The following is a 21,207-nucleotide window of genomic DNA, read 5'->3' on the forward strand; positions in this document are numbered from 1 at the left end:
ACAAATCATTTTTTCCTTAGTTTCTTCAGTCTTAATTCAAAGGATTTGAAATCTTGACTGTGATGGTCTCATCTGTAATGCACTATAATGCCAGAACTATGTTCAAGCTGTAGGAATGAGCCTATAATATAAATACAAATGAGGATATTATAAAGGATTTGTAGAATTTCAGAATTCTTATTTCTCAGGCAATGAACATCTCTAATTTAATTCTAAAACAAGGCACTTAAGAGCATTTTCTTGTCAAAATACAGTTAACTCCCTTATGTGGGTGACATATGAGGCCCTCAGGCACGTATCGAGCTATTATATATTCATTATTTTGGGAAGTTTTTGTCTGCTCATGAAATTTCTTGTTAAAAGGCAGATATTCTGAAAGAGAAAAAAGTAAAATGTTAAATTATCTGATATTTTGTATGATCAGATCCAGTTTCTTGATAGTCAGCTGAAGTTATGAAATGTATTGATTATTTAACTTAAGTTTTTAATTTTAAATTTTTGTGGGTGCATAGTAAGTGCATATATTTATGGGGTATATGAGATGTTTTGATATTGGTTGTGCAGTGTGAAATAAGAACATTATGGGAATGAGGTATCCATCCCCTCGAGCATTTATCCTTTGAGTTATAAAGAATCCAAGTACACTCTTTAAGTTACTTTAAAATGTACAATTAAGTTATTATTGACTATAGTCACCCTATTTTGCTATCAAATGGTAGGTTTTATTCATTCTTTCTAACTATTTTTTTTGTATCTGTTAACCATCTTGACCTCCCTCCCAGCCCCTCACTACCCTTCCCAGCCTCTGGTAACTGACCTTCTACTCTCTGTGTCCATAAGTTCTTGGTTTTTAGATCCCACAAATAGGTGAAAACATGTGATGTTTGTCTTTATATGCCTGACTTAGTTCATGTAACATAATGATCTCCAGTTCCATCCATTTTGATGCAAATGTCTGGATCTCAACTGACTTTTTTTAAAAAGGAGGGATATGGAAAATAGAATTACAGCCTGGGACCTGCCTAGCATACATACTGGAATAGAAACATCTGTTTATCCTGAGGGAAGAATAGGAGACATGAGCTGGGGAAGGGGAATCTGTCTAGGGGTGCAGAGGGGCTTAAGTAGGTGTCACAGAATAATTTGGGGGGTTTGCCTGGGCAGGTGGCCTGAATGCTTTCAACAGGTTGTGTGTGAGTAGAGCTGCGACATATCTCACTGGCAGTGGCTCAAATCTCAGTGAACTGTCTCTCTGGTTTTCAGGTTCTATGAGGACAACAGCACTTGGGATGTGCACCAACAGTTCTTATGGGGGCCCGGCCTCCTCATCACTCCAGTTCTGGATGAAGTAAGTGTTCCCACAGAGATACACTAAAGATCTCTGCATCTGTTCCTGCTGCCCTGCAAACTCCTCTCTTCTCCTTATTCCAAACTCATTTCTGACATCTGTGACTGAGTCAGCCTTGAAGAGAGTGTGCTAGGTTTTGAGAAGCTAGACATCTGGTAACTACACATTTTTCTTTCTAGAATTTCTTTTTTCTCTTGATCAAGTTCCCAACCAGTTTAGAAGCATCTACTGGAAACTCTAGAGTTACAAGTTATGTTAGGTTGTTCTTGCATTGCTATACAGAAATTCCTGTCACTGAGTAATTTACAAAGAAAAGAGATTTCATTGGCTCACAGTTCTGAAAGCTTTATAAGAAGCATGATGCTGGTATCTGTGCAGCTTCTAGAGAGGCCTCAGGAAGCTTACAGTCATGGAAGGTGAAGAGGAGCAGGGATGTCACATAGCAAAAGCAGGAGCAAGAGAGAGTGGGGGGAGTTGCCACACACTTTTATTTTTTTTTCTTTGAGATGGAGTCTCACTCTGTCACCCAGGCTGGAGTGCAGTGGCACAATCCTGGCTCACTGCAATCTCCAACTCCTGGGTTCACGTGATTCTCCTGCCTCAGCCTCCTGAGTAGCTGGGATTACAGGCACCTGCCACCATGCTTGGCTAATTTTGTATTTTTTGTAGAGACGGGGTTTCATGTTAGCCAGGCTGGTCTCAAACGGCCGACCTCAGATGATCCACCTGCCTTGGCCTCCAAAGTGCTGAGATTACAGGCATGAGTCACCACGCTCAGCCGCCACACACTTTTAAACAACCAAATCTTACAAGAATTTACTCACTATCACCAGGACAGAACCAAGGGAATGGTGTAAATCATTCATGAGAAATCCGCCCTCATCATCCAGTCACCTCCCTCCAGGCCCCACCTCCAACACTGGGGATTACATTTCAACATGAGATTTGGACAGACGAACATCCAAACTATATCAGGAGTGGTCCTATTTGTTGTTGGATTCTCATAGCAGATCCTGACTTGCTCCATGACGTAGAAACAGGGTGGAGCAGTGACCCAACACTCACTCTAAAGTCAGGCTGATCGGGATGTGATTGTTGTCTCTGCCACTTTGAGCCTGTGTGATCAGGGGTGACTATTGTGCTGGCTTCTCATCTGCAGAGGTGTAATACTACAACTACTGCTACTGCTACTAATAATAATGGTATCCACCATTTGGGAATGTTGGGAAAATTAAATGAGGCAATCATGTAAAGCTGGAATGTTTGTCACCACACGTTTTGTTATTATTTTATTATTATTATTATTACTAATGTGGCTACATTTGGGATTTCTCTCTGGGTTGCCAAGTTACAGCTTCTATTATTTGTATTAGAGGAGAAGCAGAAGAAAAGCATAATAGCAGAGGATGGAAAGGACATTCCTGCCCTCTCTGTGTATGATTAAGAAACTCCCTAGAGAATAAAAAGAAATCCATTTTATTTCCCTCAGGCGACACTACATTTTTTTAATTTCAGGGTGCAGAGAAAGTGATGGCATATGTGCCTGATGCTGTCTGGTATGACTACGAGACTGTAAGTAGCTTTGACTTTTCTTCTACTCCTTAAGACTGTAGCTGCAGCTGCATAGACAAGCTACCTTTATAGAGAGAGAAACATCCATCTACATGCTGAGGAGTATTTTTTAGTGTTTTCTGTAATTTCATAGCAGAACCTGGGTAAAGTTAACCTAAACCGCTAACATCAGTCATGATGAAATGTGAAAAAATACCTTCATATACTTTATTCAGCAATAAGATAGGCTGACATAGTATCTCATAAATTAATATTGGAGGGACTGATGGACAATGTGAGCTTGGTCAGGAATCAGATTATCTGTTTAAAACTATCAGTTTATATAATATATCAAATAGCCTCAGCATGGCATAAATTTTTTCACAAACCCCCAACTGGTGGCAGAACATGTTATTCTTGATTTTTTTCCTTCTGTTGTTTGATTGCCTGGCTAGACCGTAATTCAGCTAATTGGAAAAGGGAGAGAGCTGTGTATCACCAGACACGTAGATAATCAGTGGAGGGCAATATGCTGTCATGCCAATGTGTTTGATTTATCTGTATGCATCAGGGGAGCCAAGTGAGATGGAGGAAGCAAAAAGTCGAGATGGAACTTCCTGGAGACAAAATTGGACTTCACCTTCGAGGAGGCTACATCTTCCCCACACAGCAGCCAAATACAACCACTCTGGCCAGGTATAGCATGGCTGGAGTGTCCTTTCAGAATTCATCTCCTTGCTTAAACCCTTTGAATTTCTTTTTGAAACACACTAACAGCCAGGTGGCCAGCCTCTTTGGTTTGGCCAGGACTGTTGCAGTTTTAGCACCAAAAGTCTCTTCCCTTGGGATGCTTTTCAATTCTGGGCAAACCACGTCAGTTGATCCCTCTGTCTGCCTTGGCCACACTGTGCATCCGTGCTTCTTTACGCTTGACTCACTTGTTCTCATTTCTAGAGAATCTTGACTCTCCTCTCTCCTAGAATTTCAACTTCCTATTTCTTTTCTCCCACTAAGATTTCTTTCTTGTGATTCAAAAATTACCTTATGCAAACCTCAAATCTCCAAGTCACTGAATTTTCCTTTATACTTAATTGATTCCAAAAAAATAGATTCCATCTGTACTAAAGAGGTGCACATTTATATCTTCATGCCTTTGAGAGTATTAGCCTACTTGTCTTTAATAGACTAGGAGCTCTTTGGAAGCCTGAAACCTGTCTTTTCTTTTGAACCTCTCTTACTGCTTTAATTTTCTAAGTTGTAGACTTTTTATGATACTAATGGAAAATATCCCTAAATCCAATGCCAGTTGGCTTCCTTTTTCTAACTGTTCACCTTCAAACTGTTCTGCACACTGATACCAAATTGATTTTTCCAAAATGAAAATCTCAACTGGTTGCTCCCAGGCTTGAAGTCCAAAGTCTTTCATTAATAGGGTATTCAAAACCAATCACAACCTGGTTTCACATTACTTTAACAACTCTTATCTCCTGCCACGCCTTCATGTACATACAGACCAGCCATGCCAAAAGCTTTCTCTTTCCCAGACATACGTATGTATTTTAGTACATTTGGACTTTTGCACTTATCCTTTCCAACATTCTTTGCCTGGTGTATTCTTAATGATCCAAATGAAACTTTACATTTCAGCAGCAAGAAATCTTTCCTTAATCTTCCAGCAGAGGAAGCACTGCCACTTCCAAGTTTCTGGTCATTTTATATATGTGTGTGTGTGTGTATATATATATATACACACACACACATTTTGTTTTGTTTTGTTTTTTGCTCCTTAGATGATTTTGTCTTTCTTCCTTAATACTGTTAGTATTTCAATAATAGTTGTATTCTGTGTGCTTGAAAATTTTATTATCTGAAATGTTTAGGGGAGTCTAAGTCTATTGTTAGTTAACGTTGCTGACTTTCTTTCATGTTGACTTATTACCTTGTGTGCTTGGTGATCTTATTTTTTTAAGCTGTGATAATCTTATAAATGTGGGTCTCATTCCTCCAGAGATGATTTGCCTTCTCCTCTGTTTGCAAGCCAAGAATTGCTTCCAACTGGCATTATGTTAGCTTCCTTCAAGGATCCCGGCTTCATGTGGGAATCAGAGGTTCACATTCTCTACCTTGGATCACTAGGCTTAGTAGCCCAATTTTAACCTTGCTATGGGAATTTGCCACACGGAGATTCTAGGTTTTGCTTACTAAGCCCCCTTTTGGTTTTAGCTCAGTGTTTTGTTATCCTGTTATTGTTTTAGTCTCTTGGATATATTTCTTACTTTCTTGCAAATCCAACAATATTTTAACAGGAATATGTGTTGTAATTTAACTACGGTTCAGGGGATATTTTACTGGGTAAGTCTCCAGAAGAATCTCCAGTCCACCATATTTCTGGAACTGTGGTTCTGGACTCCTAGAATATCCTAACTTTTGTGTTGTTTTCATTGTTCGCCTTCATTTTTTAATGAATGTGCCTATTTTTTCCTATAATATTTAAGGTCATTCAGGTCAGGAGTTGTGATTTATTAATTTTTGTACCTCATTGACTTCCTAGGAATGACTGCTCCTCAGTACGTGAATATTTAATGAAAGCAGATGATTTTGTTGATAATAAAAACTAACTTTCTTGCATAGTGAAAGGCTGAACTGTGAAAGAATACAATGGAGAATATGAGTCCAGTGATAGAAGAGAAACAAGAAGAGCAGGAAACTGGGAGATTGCTTAGAGCAGTGATAGAGTGTGGAGAGATTCCAAGTAAAAATTTCTCTCTCTCTCCCCCTCTTCCTCTCTGTCCATCTACTTTACCATGTCTTTGAGTAATGTTTTGTGTTTCTTATTCTAAATTATAAAGTAGATCATTAGAATGATTTGTTTTTCTTTCAAAACAAACTAATAACCAATAATCAGATAAGTTTACTACTAAATAGATGGACCTTGTTATATGTTGTTGCTTTCTGAGTATAAATGGTCCTTAGGCAGGTGAAAATGTATCTTCCTCACAGCACTGGACTTCTACTGAGGGCATCATTTCTAAAGTGGTATAACTGAACCAGTTATTGTCTAAGATTTCTTTCTCTTCTCATACTCTGTATTCTAAGTAGTAGTTGCAGAAGCAGCTTTTATTTGAGCTATTGCAGAGACTCTGGTGCTTAAATTCTTGCCTCTAACATAGATGTTATTGTTAATGTTTGGGGTATTTCTATCTCTTGTGACACTGTTGATATTAAAGATAGGGGCGCCTGTCAATTTTGTGTTTGTGCCTGAAGAAAAGCAGAACCATCTGCTGCTAGTAACTTTTCCGATTTGAAATTTGATGGAAACATTCTCAGCTCAGTTGGCAAAATTCTCTGACTCCTGTCTTTGTCTCTTGAATCTTGTTCCCCACAGTCGAAAGAACCCTCTTGGTCTTATCATTGCCCTAGATGAGAACAAAGAAGCAAAAGGAGAACTTTTCTGGGATGATGGGGAAACAAAGGGTGAGCGCTGTTACGATAATGTTGCTGTTTCCAAACCTGCACCTGTGACTTATGGTCCTTCACTCCTGCTGGTCATTCAGCTGTGGGAGAAATCTCAGCAGGCACAGTCGCAAGAGTCACTTAAGTATTTTGTTTCTGGTTGCACCATTCAGAGGTAGTGGTAGATGACCTACAAAGGAAAGAAAAATACATTTCTATCTCTGGCAATTCTCCTATTGGCCAGTGATATCTATAATAGGCTCTCTTTTATTTATTTATTTATTTTTTGAGATGGAGTTTTGCTCTTGTTGCCCAGGCTGGAGTGCAGTGGTGCAATCTCGGCTCACTGCAACCTCTGCCTCCCAGGCTCAAGTGATTCTCCTGCCTCAGCCTCCCGCATAGGAGTACAGGTGCCTACCACCACGCCTGGCTAATTTTTTGTATTTTTGTAAGTTTAGTAGAGATGAGGTTTCACCGTGTTAGCCAGGATGATCTCGATCTTCTAACTTCGTAATCCGCCCGGCTCGGCCTCCCAAAGTGCTGGGATTACAGGCATGAGCCACCACGCTTGGCCAATAGGCTCTCTTTTTATTGTCAATGGGTGCTTAGAAGAGATGGTTTCAAGACTGTTCCCGTAACCCGATGTTAATGTCTTCCTCCTAAAATTCTAATGAGCAAATGTTGATGATACAGAAATCATGCCCCTGCCAGTGAGGCAGTGAAAATATACTGTTGTAGTGTGTACTCACCTACATACTTTTTAACATATTTGTGTATCCAGTATACTAACAATTCCTATGCTTCAAGTTTAGGAAATAGGTTCCCTTGAGGCATATGCCTTGGAAGCCTGTGGAAGGAAAGCTTTTGTTCCAGTAGGAAAGAGAAGGAAAAACAATGGCTTGGCCTTTGAGACTCTTGTCCATCTAATCCAATATGTAGATTTAAATGTTTATTTTTTAATTGCAAAATATTTAATTGGCAAATAAAGATGAAATATATTCAAAGTGGACAATGTGAGGATTTTATATATATATATATATATATAGGCATAGTATAATGATTACTACAGCTGTCTTAAGGAGCACATCCATCACCACCCATACTGTAGACTGGATCCCTAGAACCTATTCATCTAATAACTAAAAGTTTGTACCCTTGACCATCATCTCCCCATTTTCCACACCTGCAGGCTCTAAGAACAACTGTTATACTGTCTGCTTCTAGGAGCTCAACTTTTTTAGGTTTCACATATAAGTGAGACCATGCAGTATTTGACTTTCTGTCTCTGGCTTATTTCACTTAGTATAATGTCTTCTAGATTCCTCCATGCTGTTGCAAATAGCAGAATTTTCTTCTTTTTATGCCTGAATAATATTCTATTGTATATATATATACCACAATTTCTTTATTCATCTGTTGATGGACACTTAGGTTATTTTCGTATCTTTGCTACTGTGCAAAGTAAAATTAAAAACTTAAATGTAAGGGCTGAAATTGTAAAGCTCCTAGAAGAAAACAGGAAAAAACCTCCTTGACATTAGTCTTGGTGATGACTTTTTGGATATGATACCAAAAGCAAGGCAAAATAGCAAATAATAGCAAATAATAAACAAGCATGACTACATCAAACTAAAAGGCTCCTGCACAGCAAAAGAAACAATCAACAAAGTGAAAAGGCAAACTACAGAATGGATAAAAATGTTTGCAAACCATATATCTCAGAAGAGATTAATATAAAAAAGACAAGGAACTCATGCAACTCCGTAGCAAAAGATCAAATGACCCAGTTAAAAACTGGGTGAAGGACCCGAACAGATGTTTTTCCAAGGAAGACATACAGGTGGCTAACTGGTATGTGAAAAGATGCTCAACATCAGAAAATGACAGAAATTGCAAATCAAAAATCACAGTGAGATATCACCTCACACCTGTTAGCATGGAAATCATAAAAAAGATAAGAGATAAGTGCTGGCGAGGATGTGGAGAAAATGGAATTTTGTAGATTGTTGGTGGGAATGTAAATTGTTACAACCGTTATGGAAAATAGTATGGAGGTTCCTCAAAAAATTAACAGAACTTCCATACAATCTCATGAAATCCCACTTCTGAATGTATATCCAGAGGATATGAAATCAGTATCTTTAAGAGATATAGTCACTCCCACGTTCATTACAGCATTATGTGCAACAACCAAGATATAGAAACAATCTAATTATACATTGATGAATGAATGAATAAAGAAATGTGATACACATATACAATTGAAAATTATTCATCCATAAGGAAAAGGAAACTGCTATGTGTGACCTCAAGACATAGCTGAAAGGAGTGGTAGGATGAAATCTGTTCTTCTGTGGTGGGCAAGCCAGGATCTGACTTGTCTTTCTTTCACTTTCAGATACTGTAGCCAATGAAGTGTATCTTTTATGTGAGTTTTCTGTCACTCAAGTGAGTAGCATCTTTTTATGAATCTTAGGTGTGGGCTTTGGACTGATCATTAGCACATCTGTGCTTGTGTGTATGCCTGATTATATTTGTAACTTAATATGCATTATTGGCTCTAGGTGAGCAGATTTCTATTTATGATTTCATCGATGTTTTCAAAAGGAGGCATGAATATAGCAAGTAGTGTTTCTAAATACAGTTTTTAATTATCTGTGTGTTTTTATGATTGTATCAAATTAGAGGATTATCAAAATAATTTTGTACTTCTTGAGCACTTCTTGAGAGAAAGCAGAGAGGCATTCCTGGCAGTGGGGGGTATCTGGTCTGGAATGGAATATTTGAGTGACTTGAGAATCTGTGTATTACAGGCATACCTTTATGCATAATTGGGCTTAATTATTTTGCAGAACCGCTTGGAGGTGAATATTTCACAATCAACCTACAAGGACCCCAATAATTTAGCATTCAATGAGATTAAAATTCTTGGGATGGAGGAACCTGGAAATGTTACAGTGAAACACAATGGTGTCCCAAGTCAGACTTCTCCTACAGTCACTTATGATTCTAACCTGAAGGTAAACCCATTTTGTTGAGATGGTTTATTGAGAATTCTCCATAGCACCATGATGTTTGTTCTTGCCAAGTTTGCATGGGTCCCTGAAGGACCAGGGCACCTTTGAGGCCTGTTTTAGGGAAGTGAGAGGGCTGGGGAAAAAAATGAGGTGGCCAGAGCTAGAATGAGTTGGGTATTTTTCTTCTTATTCCCTTCTCTGCCTATCAGTGTTCTGCTCTCTCTAGCTGGTTTCACTTGCTTTTCCCAAAAATAGAATAATAATTATGATGAGACACAGGAACAGCAAAGTTGGAAAGTGGGGAACAGCCTTACATTGTTAGACTGTGAATTTTGTATGACTAGCACAAATAAGATTTGGTATTTGAAAAAGGCCAGTTTGGATAGGAAACTTGTGGTCAGGCTTTGGAGGGTCTTAGGTACCAACTTGATTTAATTCTCAAGCAGTCTCATATTGATCCTTGAATGAAGGCTGTGCTACTGTGTGTGAGCATTGTTGGGAGTGGGAATGGGGTGTGGGGACTAGTAGAACAGGGAAGTACAAGATGGTTTAGACTGGGAGGAGACTGGGAGAAGGATGATAATCTTTAGAATGTGATTTTTTTACTCCAGACAAGTGAGAACTTTGACTTGGGACGTGTTGTTTAAAGAAGTGTCAAGATAAGAAAACTATATAGAAAAATATTAAATATTTGAACTAATGGTATTCAAGGAAGGTTTCAAAATTGGAGTCTTTGGGCTTAGAGAAATGAACACTCTGGGATGTTAGAAATAGAAAGAAATATAATGTTTTTTTCAACTTTTCAATTTTGCTGTTACTAAAATTGAAACCCAAAGAAATGAAACAGAATACCTGACTTACCCTGATGTGATTGTTATGCACTGTATGCCTGAATCAACATATTTCATATAACCCATAAATATGTATACCTACTATATACCCATTAAAATTAAAAATTAAAAAAAGAAATCATTTGTCCAACATTCTACAGAAATGCGGGCATGATAACCAGGTCATATGATTCTTATTGCTGTGTTCTTTCTACCACTCCACGCCAATGGCGGATACTGGTTTGGGGACTGGAGAGCAAGAGGATCAGCTCACTTTGGGATGACACCATGTGTCATGCTAAAGGGGAAGTGCAGAAGACACCCTTCCTGACAAGACACAGACGGCTAAGAGGAGTCAGGGCAGAAAAGAATAAGGGGTGATCACGACAGGTTTTATTTGACCTAATTGTTTTCATTATGCTATGTACAAGATTCTGCTAGATTGGAGACGTTTGACCTGTTGCTGCTAGATTCCCCCAATGTGCAGTTCTCTTCTTATAAGCTAAAGTCATATGTTGCTTGGATGGTTGAAAGTCTGGTCTAATTTCTAATTTTTTTTTATTAAAAAAAACCCTCAGATCTTGCAAAGCCTGTCTCCTAAAGATGAATTTCCTTGTGATTTCCACATTCCTACAGGTTGCCATTATCACAGATATCGATCTTCTCCTGGGAGAAGCATACACAGTGGAGTGGAGCATAAAGATAAGAGATGAAGAAAAAATAGACTGTTACCCTGATGAGAATGGTGCTTCTGCAGAAAACTGCACTGCCCGTGGCTGTATCTGGGAGGTAACCATGCCAATGGGGTTCATGTGCATGAAAATCTCCACACCTAATGTGTATTTTCTTAAGCATAGCAGTGGTACTTACATAACTACTTCAAATCCATAGAAAGGACTTCCTAAGGGACATGATCTGGATGTGACGAGTAGGTGGGGACATGTGCAAAACTTTTTAAAATGAATATTTTGCTTGGAGACCAGGAATTTAAATTTATGTTATTGCCAAGTGATAAGTGATAGGCTGGTTTTATCGTCATCTAAAATGACTTTCCTAATCCTGTTTAGGTTAGAGAACTTTAAGATCACACGCTGTGCTGATCCATGACTTTGGCCTTACTTTTCAGGCATCCAATTCTTCTGGAGTCCCTTTTTGCTATTTTGTCAACGACCTATACTCTGTCAGTGATGTTCAGTATAATTCCCACGGGGCCACAGCTGACATCTCCTTAAAGTCTTCTGTTTATGCCAGTGCCTTCCCCTCCACGCCCGTGAACCCCCTTCGCCTGGATGTCACTTACCATAAGAATGAAATGCTGCAGTTCAAGGTAAACACAGTACATGTATCAGTTAGTGATTAGACCCTTTTCAGTTCCATTACCTTTTATTGGTCTAGGTCACAGAACCCTAAAATAAGTTAATCATGCTACAATAGACTATATCATTATCCAGAGAGCATTGGGAAATCATTGAGGGAACAATGAGACCTGTCCTAATTTTCATTTGGAAAAGATTACTGTGGCTACTGTTAGGAAAATGATTGGGAGAGCAAGAGTGGGTACAGAGAGACAACTTGGGAGGCTACCAGTTAGGCAGGTCAGGTGAGGGATTAGGTTTGGACTAGACAGTGGAATGGAGGTGGAGAACAGTGGACCTGTCTGAGGTTGAGAAAGTTGGGTTACAGGATCTAGTGCTCGATTGCAAGCAGGTGACAATGGAGAGGGAAAATCAAGAATGATGACCGTGTTTCTAGCTTGCATCTTAATATGGATGGTGCTGGCATTAACTTGAATAGGAATACTGAAAAGTTTGTGCTTCATCAATGTAAGATGATATGTTTAGTTTGGGATGCTGAATTTGAGATTTCTGTAAAATAGCCATCAATGTGCAGTAATTTCATTCCTTTCCAAGATTTAATTGCATTTAAGGACTAAGGATGGACTAGCTGTTATGTCTATTTTTCTATTAAACTAAGCTTCTCAAGGACAGGAATGTGCCCTTTCCTGTTTGTGCTTCTGAAATCTACAGAGCCTGGCAGATAGTTAGCGCTGTAATGTTATTGACAGAGTAAGTGAAAGTGGTCAGGACATTGTCACATTGCCTGAAAGGTTCTTTACAATCTGACATCAACCCGAATTCTGAGTTCTTGTTCATCCTCTAATGCAGGGATGATGCTGTTGTATGTTTGTACCCTCCTCGTAACAATAGCATGTTGTAGGCACCTAATGGGTTTGAAGTGAATGAACTTCCTTGGAGTTCTAGCCTTAACCATTGCCTACTCTACCTCTTGACCATACAGTAGCTCTTTCCAAAATATTTGCCTCTTTCTGGCCCACTTTAATTCTCTCTGCCTTTGGGGTTGTTATTCTTCATCAGAATGACTTGATCTCCTTTCTTTGTTTGGTTAATGACTACCAAGCTTTTAATACTCTAGACTGTATTTCTCCTGTGAGACCATCTCAGTCTCCCAGAAACAATGTTAGGCATTTCCTTCCCTAGAATCTCACAGCACTTCTACATAGCTCTCCCTTAGCACACATCACCCAGGTGTTGTGAGCTGCTCTCTTTCACTTCTCATTCGCATGTGAATTTTGTAAAATCATAACACTGCCTGATTCAGCTCACATTCCTAGTGTCTTGTGCAGTGTCAGGCAGAGGATATGGTAGGTACTCATGAATCAGTTTAGATACCACTTTCAGCAAGGACATTCTGATTATTTTAATAAATAGATTTCATTTTGGGGAGACAGGTATTTTTTTGAACTCATAATGATTTTAAGGTATTTATATATACTCATATACCCACAGAAAATAACAAGTAACATATTCATAAATACCACACTGATTCCAGAATGATTTTCCAAGTCAGCACCAATGTCCCATTGAGTATATTAATGTAATAGAGGCCTTAATAATGAGAAATCACAGAAAAATGTTAAATCTGACATTGTTATCTGATATATTAATTAAATCTCAGATATCATAAAGAAGACAGAAACATAGCATCTGAACTTTCTGTCCAAAAATAAAAAAGGTTCTGCTAGGGGTATAGGTTTCAAGAGTAGTATTCTTGCCTAAAATTGATTTCCTCTGGCCTAGATTTATGATCCCAACAACAATCGGTATGAAGTTCCAGTCCCTCTGAACATACCCCGTGTGCCATCCAGCACCCCTGAGGGTCAACTCTATGATGTCCTCATTAAGAATAATCCATTTGGGATTGAAATACGCCGGAAGAGTACAGGCACTATAATGTGAGTGGCTTCTAGTGTGACTTAGAGTTTGATGGCTACCTGTGCCTTCGCTGCCAGTTCCATTGTCCTTGGATGTATCCTGGTTCAAAACATCACATTGTCCACTTCCAGATGCATAGATGAGTTGTTTCCTTCAGACCTGTTCTTACAGGAAATCTTTAGCATTGTAGAAATAATTACTGAGGGAGTTGAGCGTGCCTGAGGATTCATCCAACAAATGTTTATGGGGTGCCTTCTCTAGATTAGGTGCTGCTCCTTATAGACAGCTGAGGTTTATCTTCTCATGACAACAAATAATAAGTAAATATCACTTTGAGTGCTATGTAGAAAATGGACTGAGGGGTGCAAGGGTGGAAGGTGGTGCTGGTGTGGAGTGGTCCCAGCTGTGATGGTGAGGAGTGCTTGGATTTGTATTGTAGAGGACCACTGAAAGGAGGCAGTGACAGAGGGAAACAGAAGAATGAAGAAGAACTCCTGGGCTTTTAGCAAGAATATCTATGATATTTTAATCAAACTGAGTTTCTGTTTTGTTTGAGAGATGAACAGGTTCTGGGTAGGAATCAAGCATTCTGTTGTCCTTGAAAAGTCAGCTGCTGGAAGCAGAGAGAAAAGCCCATTTTCTGTTTCAAATCTGCCTTTTTGTGTTTCAGTTGGGACTCTCAGCTCCTTGGCTTCACCTTCAATGACATGTTTATCCGCATCTCCACCCGCCTTCCCTCCAAGTACCTCTACGGCTTTGGGGAAACTGAGCATACGTCCTATAGGAGAGACTTGGAGTGGCACACTTGGGGGATGTTCTCCCGAGACCAGCCCCCAGGGGTAAGGACAGAGCATTTGGGATCTGTGTCTCTGCTTCTCTCCACCCACACTGCTCAGGCTTTGGGCTTCATCTTCCCAAACTCCACTTGGTCGTCACATTCTGCTTTTAGGCAAGTGGGCCAATTCTCAGGCTCCTTTGTTTCATGTGTTTAGTTTATGTGTCTAGTTTCATGGAGAAAACTAGAGCCATGTTAGCAAGCACATTTTTGTTGAGTTTCTTTCTTAGGCATAATTTCTCTTAAACTCCTACTGCTTCTTCCCATGACCCTCCAGTACAAGAAGAATTCCTATGGTGTCCACCCCTACTACATGGGGCTGGAGGAGGACGGCAGTGCCCATGGAGTGCTCCTGCTGAACAGCAATGCCATGGGTAAGGCCATCCAGCGCCTCCCTTATTTTGGGGGGATACCAATCATGCTTGAGTCAGTTTAGAATGTGTTTAGCCTAAGTGTTCTTGAATTCAGAATTTTCATTTTATAGGCATTGGTGTTTATTTTTTCTTTATGTTTAGCCTTTCTGTTTATTTCAGTCTAGTATCATGTGATAAGAAGATCTAACCCAACTCTTATTTTGGTATAAATCACATAAGAAGGGATAGTAACACCACGTGGGTCCCGAATATCCTGGAGGTCAGCTCGTGAGAGACAGTTATATAATTTGAATTAGGCTAAAACTATGGGTCAGGGAAGTTAGTCTGGGGGTATGAGGGTGTATGGTACGTTGAAAAATTACCTATCGGGTACTATGCTCACTGTCTGGTTGAGGGATCCATACCCCAAACCTCAGCATCATGCAATATTCCCATGTAAGAAACCTGAACATGTATCTCTTTATCTAACATAAAACTTGAAATGTAAAAAATAATAATTTTATAAGAGTAGAATGACAAAATATAGTAAAGTACCCTAAAGAGAATCAGCTCCAGGAATGGGACCTGTAGACTTCCACTGACCTTCTTCAGTTCTGTGTGAGTATGGTAGAAAATGCCTGTACTTAACACTCTATGATAGGGAGGGTGCAGGAAGATGGAGAATGTGTGGATTTCAGGGGTGATTCGTGACATGGAAGATTTCCATCTGGCTTGGCATTTTTCTTCATTTTCAGATGTGACGTTCCAGCCCCTGCCTGCCTTGACATACCGTACCACAGGGGGAGTTCTGGACTTTTATGTGTTCTTGGGGCCGACTCCAGAGCTTGTGACCCAGCAGTACACTGAGGTAGGGGGAAGTCCAATTGTTTATCAAGTACTTATACAGCACATTCTGGGTGCCAGAGCCCACATCCATTAGTATAACTCTCAGTTGACAACTGGAAATATTGGTCTTTCTTGGAGAGAGATTATAGAATGAGAAAAAATAAATACATTCTAATTATCATAAAATTTATAGCCTCTGTAAGCATTGCAGAATAGCAGAAGTTATAGTGGGACTAGTAGTGGTGATGGTAGTGATAGTAGTGTGATGGTGGTGGTATTTGTGGTGGTGGTGTTGATGGTGATGATGGCGGTAGGGGCTGATGGTGGTGATAGTGATGTGGGAATGGTGATAATGATGGTGGTAGTAGTGGTGTTGGTGATGGTGATGATAGTGGTGGGGTTGGTGGTAATGGGTGTGCTGGTGATGATGATGGTGATAGTGGTGGTGATGGTGACAAGGGTGGGGCTGACGATGGTGTTTGTGGTAGTGATGGTGATGATGATGGTGGTGGTGGTTATGGTGGTGGTAGTGGTGTTGACAGTGAGGTGGTGTGAGGAGTGTGATGTTGGTGATAGTGGTTGTGATGATAGTGGTGATGGGGGGGATGGTGGTTGGGGTGGTAGTGGGGTGATGGTGGGGGTGGTAGTGGGGTGGTGGTGATGGTAGTGAAGGGTAATGATAATGGTAATGATGGTGGTGTGGGCACAATCGTGGTACTGGGGGTGATGTTGAAAGTAGTGATGATGGTGGCGGTGATGATGGTGTGGTGACCGTGGTGGTTGTGGCAGCAACAACAGACACTTGTATACTACCAAGTGCGCATCACTGATTGATCACTTGCTGCATGTTAGAGCACTTCACACATATTAACTCATTCATGCCTCACAGAAACACTATCAGGCAGATGCTATTATTATCCGTTATTTACAGATGAAGAAACTGAAGCACTAAGAGATTACTTAATTTTTGCCTAAGGTCACACCGCTAGCAGGATTGGAGCCTGCATGCTAAGCCAGGCATTTGTCTCTGATTCTGGGCTTCTTAACCAGTTACCTACAGTGTCTCTAGAAATAGAGTAACATCAAATTTTCCATAATTTTTAAGAAGGAGCTCAAGTCTAACAGAAAGCTTTCTCTAAGTATCCTGGTGGCTCTATATCCTGTCAGTTTGGGTCTGGATTTCAATTAGTTAGTTGTCTAGCTTGGGGCATGGAAAAATATTCTTATTACTTGATGTAAAACTTCAATCTGGTGCCTCTGTTCTGAGGACTAATATTTTCTGTCTATTTTCTAGTTGATTGGCCGGCCTGTGATGGTACCTTACTGGTCTTTGGGGTTCCAGCTGTGTCGCTATGGCTACCAGAACGACTCTGAGATCGCCAGCTTGTATGATGAGATGGTGGCTGCCCAGATCCCTTATGTACGTTCTCAGTCATGGCTCTGGGGTTTCAAAACTAAGCCAGGTGCCTCTGTGTCTGGGTTCATTTGTCTAATGTTTGTGGGATTCTATAAAGATAAAATGTTCATTTTCAGACAATATCACAGTTAGCCCACCCCAGCACAGTAATATAGGTAAGGGCACTTGTTTCCATCGTCTAGAGATAATAGCTCAAGACTCACCATGACTTGCCAGAGGGGGAGATAGGCTGGCTCCAGGGCTCTTTCTGCTGCCTCATGCTTCCTTCGATTTCTTTCACATTACTTCAAAACAATTAGTCAAAAAAGTCTTTGGTTTCATGAGAATAAATAATAATATCTCACAGTTCTTTTACTTAATTCTTGAAAAGACTAACCACAGATCAGTCAAACAATTGTATATGTGAATACAACCTCAGTTCCTGCATCAGCTCTGAGCTAATAACTGATGGATTATACACATCCTGGGATGGGTTTGCAGAGGACATACACATCAAAATAAACCTTATCCTTCAGTGGAGGACAGGAGGGGACCCAGTCATCAGAGAATTGATTCCATGAACCATCCCATATTTAATTTTATCTGACTTTTCTATTGTTTGCAATTCTTCCATTAGTGGAACATAGTGTTTCCATTAGTGGATAGTGAAATGCAATATTACAGTCTCAGGAAGAATGTTGTGTATGATTACCCTCAAGATTTGGTATTCCAAAGCAACTATACATCTTTTCTTCGTTCTGTAGTAGATTTACCATTAGCCCTGGATAATTAACAGTATTTTTCCTAAACATGAACTACTGATACCAGGGGCAGCCTCTTGGGGGAGGTCATCACAATTACACCTGCTATTGGCAATTACAAAGCACTTCCCAAACCACTGTTTTTTCTTATCCTCACAATAGCCATGCTAGAGATACATTTTCATCCTACTTTATGCTGACTTCGATTTTTTTCTATCTTATCACTGAACATTTTAATAGTTACGTGAATTTCCCTGCACCTGTACCTAACAAATGGCAGAGCTGGGATTTGAAAGCATCAACAAGAATCTGTCTGGAATTCCACCATGGGTGGTGGAGGGTTGTTCTCCTGTAAAGCTTGGGCATGTACAGCAGCAGCCACTCAGCTCCCCGTGTCCTCCCGCAGGATGTGCAGTACTCAGACATCGACTACATGGAGCGGCAGCTGGACTTCACCCTCAGCCCCAAGTTTGCTGGGTTTCCAGCTTTGATCAATCGCATGAAGGCTGATGGGATGCGGGTCATCCTCATTCTGGTTAGTCCTGATGTGAATGTGTGCGTTCTGCTTGGGAGCAGGTATGGGCTTTGTTGGAGAAAGTGTTATACTTCATTTCCATGTTGCAAGTAGATAAATTGAAGTGCACTAAGAAATGTGTATTTCCCAGGACTCACAGAAACTCTACCGTTCAGGTAGAAGCCAGCGAGTTCACCCTGGAGGAGTTCTCCTTTATTCTGTTTCTCCTCATTCTGTGGCGTTGGTTTTCCCAACTGACTTATGCTTTGATTTCAGGATCCAGCCATTTCTGGCAATGAGACACAGCCCTATCCTGCCTTCACTCGGGGCATGGAGGATGACGTCTTCATCAAATACCCAAATGATGGAGACATTGTCTGGGGAAAGGTATAATCCTAAGCGATGATCCACTAGTCCCTAGCCTGAGGGTGGGTCACTGTTAGTGGGTCACATGCCTGTGTATGTCGTTTTTGGCCTTTTCTATTTGAGCTCTGAGGTCAGAAGCTCTCCTTTTCTCAATCAATATTTGTTGATACAATTAACGATGTTTAAAATAATGTAATGTGTTATGGAGTTCAGTTTTCTTTTACATCAATCCTACATGATAATCAAAGTATTGTTGCTTCTAGGAGCATGGTTTATATAATAATTTCTTAGGAAATACTATGTAAGGGAAATTGTCTAGTGCATTGCTATTGACCGTGTTCCTCTCCATAGGTCTGGCCTGATTTTCCTGATGTTTTTGTGAATGGGTCTCTAGACTGGGACAGTCAACTGGAGGTAAAAGAGTCTTTTTAAATTTGGGTGGAGTCAGGGTTTGTAGGCAGGGGCAGCCGATCCTGCGATTGTGGAGATGCCTGTATTGTGGACATGGGCTTGGCAAGGAGAAATACTTAGGAGCTGTGTCTTGGATGTCAGTCTGTGCCCATTACTTTATATGTAGTAATACTTTACTGGCCACTGGGATGTAGATATGTATTATTATCTTTGAGATTTAAAACCAGGAGCTTAAATTATTTGTCCACAGTTTTAGGTGACAGAGTGTTGATTTCAATTCCAAAGCTGTCAGACTCCAGAGGCCTAGGAAATTTCCATTGGGTGATACCTCCTAGAAGTGGTATCTTTTCTCTGAACTGGTATACTTACTGTTGTTGCCTTGGTTATCCCTTTTAAACAGTCTTCAACCCTCGAAGACCGACTAGGTCTTTTTCTTTGTATATCTTTCCTTTTTCCCTGTGAACAGGTTTCTCCGTCTTCACACTTATAAGTCCTGCCCCAAGCCCCATCATTCCTTGGGTTTCTCAGCTTTGCTTTTACCTCTCAGTTTCCTGCCTTATTGTAAAACTTGCTCTCTTCTGGGGACGGTTTGTTGCTTGTAATGAATCCAAGTAGCGCGTGCTTCTGGAACTGAATTTTTTTCCAGATTGACTAAGCATTTCTTGCTTAAATGAGTACATGGCTCCTTACAGGTGTAGGAAGCCTACAGCCCCATCCTCTGGCCAAGACGTGTGTCTCCTGAACTGAAGCAGCCTGTGTGCTTTACTATCAATTGTTGTGACAGTATCCACAGGCAGGGTTGTCAGGGTGGGGCCGAGGACTTCCTGGAGAGCAAGTACCTTGCCGTACCTCTTGAGGTGTTCTTCAATAATCCTTATTCTTTCTGGGCAGGAATTGTAGCAGGGCATGTGTAGCCTATGTGACCCCACAGGAGAGCTGAGGAGACAAGGAAAAGGCCTGTTTTCTAGGATATCTGCCAGGAATTGAAGGGACAAAGAAGCTGGCTTGTGCAGTCAGCAATATGGTATATGTTGCAGATTCTACACACTCTGTCAGGATCCAGTATTAATCAGACAAATATCTATGTTGTGGGAACAAATCCTAGCAGTTGTAAATTCTGTTAGCAGCCACTCAGAAGCCCGGGGCGAAGACCTCTTTTGGGAGTTCTTTCTACGTAATGTAAGATCGTAGCCCATGGACAGAGGTGCAGGAGAAACATTCCAGTCACCAGGAATGTGACTGGCAAGAGTTAGGCCAAAAATTCATGCCTTATCCAGATAATTTGGTTTTCAGGGCAAATGGTGAGTCCTAGAGGGAAAGACATATATTAGATAGAACCACAAAATCTGGAGCCTGAGGCTGGTACCTGGGACAGCTCCAAGAGAGTAGGGAGAACAGAAGGTACTGCAAGCCTGTGATGTGTACTTCTTTGTTGTCAGTCTCTGACCTCCTGGATCCCAGAGCCAGTTGGCAGCAGTAGCACTCTCGATTTAAAATGAGACGCACTTGGGACGAGGCTGCTTGGCTATTGCACTGCATGTCTTTATTTTCTGTCAGTAAATTCAGTAAAACAAAACAAACAAAAGAGAAGCTGGGGCTGGTTTTGAAGATTGGCAAGGAAGAGTCAGACTCAGTTCAAGGCTGTTTTCCTTTTGTCTATTACTGAACAAGTATCTATCTATCTATCTATCTATCTATCATCTATCTATCTTCTATCTCAATCTATCTATCTATAAATCATCTCTATCTTTGTATATGTGTATTTGTATGTATCTATTATCTATCTGTTTATCTACTATCTTTCTGTATATCTATCTCTCATCTGTCTGTCTGATCTACCATCTTTCTCTCTATCTATCCATCCACCCACTCTATCTAATCTATCTAATCTATCTATCTATCTATCTATCTAATCTTTTATCTATCTATACATCCACTCTATGTATTTACTCTATCTACCTACCTATTATCTATCTATCTAACATCTTTCTGTATCCCTCTCTATTATCTATCTATCCATCTATCATCTATCTAACTCTATTTATCAATTCATCCCCTCACCCAGTCTATCTTATCTATCTATCCATCTATCCACTCCATTATCTATGTATCTATGTATCTATGTATCTATCTATCTATCTATCTATCTATCTATCTATCTATCTATCTATTCACTCTATTTATCTATTTACTCTATTTACCTACCTATTATTTATCTATCTATCAATATATCTAACATCTTTCTGTATCCCTCGCTGTTATCTATCCATCTATCATCTATCTGTATCTATCA

The 21,207-nt window shown here is 40.1% G+C and overlaps 1 protein-coding gene across 7 annotated transcripts in view; it reads left to right on the forward strand.

The window, feature by feature from the left end:
• The window catches only part of MGAM (maltase-glucoamylase), a 185,486-nt gene that overhangs the window by 90,007 nt on the left and 74,272 nt on the right, over positions 1 to 21,207 (forward strand). For all 7 annotated transcript variants that reach the window (XM_054559911.2, XM_054559916.2, XM_054559912.2 and 4 more), the window contains 16 exons: positions 1,264 to 1,348; positions 2,864 to 2,920; positions 3,471 to 3,595; positions 6,285 to 6,373; positions 8,751 to 8,800; positions 9,205 to 9,372; positions 10,836 to 10,988; positions 11,326 to 11,526; positions 13,298 to 13,452; positions 14,103 to 14,271; positions 14,545 to 14,641; positions 15,376 to 15,488; positions 16,761 to 16,886; positions 18,030 to 18,158; positions 18,414 to 18,524; positions 18,855 to 18,917. In XM_054559911.2, the coding sequence (XP_054415886.1) occupies positions 1,264 to 1,348; positions 2,864 to 2,920; positions 3,471 to 3,595; positions 6,285 to 6,373; positions 8,751 to 8,800; positions 9,205 to 9,372; positions 10,836 to 10,988; positions 11,326 to 11,526; positions 13,298 to 13,452; positions 14,103 to 14,271; positions 14,545 to 14,641; positions 15,376 to 15,488; positions 16,761 to 16,886; positions 18,030 to 18,158; positions 18,414 to 18,524; positions 18,855 to 18,917 (1,891 nt within the window). The remainder of the gene's footprint in view (positions 1 to 1,263; positions 1,349 to 2,863; positions 2,921 to 3,470; positions 3,596 to 6,284; positions 6,374 to 8,750; positions 8,801 to 9,204; positions 9,373 to 10,835; positions 10,989 to 11,325; positions 11,527 to 13,297; positions 13,453 to 14,102; positions 14,272 to 14,544; positions 14,642 to 15,375; positions 15,489 to 16,760; positions 16,887 to 18,029; positions 18,159 to 18,413; positions 18,525 to 18,854; positions 18,918 to 21,207) is intronic.

This window comes from Pongo abelii, chromosome 6, assembly GCF_028885655.2.
Source record: "Pongo abelii isolate AG06213 chromosome 6, NHGRI_mPonAbe1-v2.0_pri, whole genome shotgun sequence".
Classification (NCBI taxonomy): Eukaryota; Metazoa; Chordata; class Mammalia; order Primates; family Hominidae; genus Pongo; species Pongo abelii.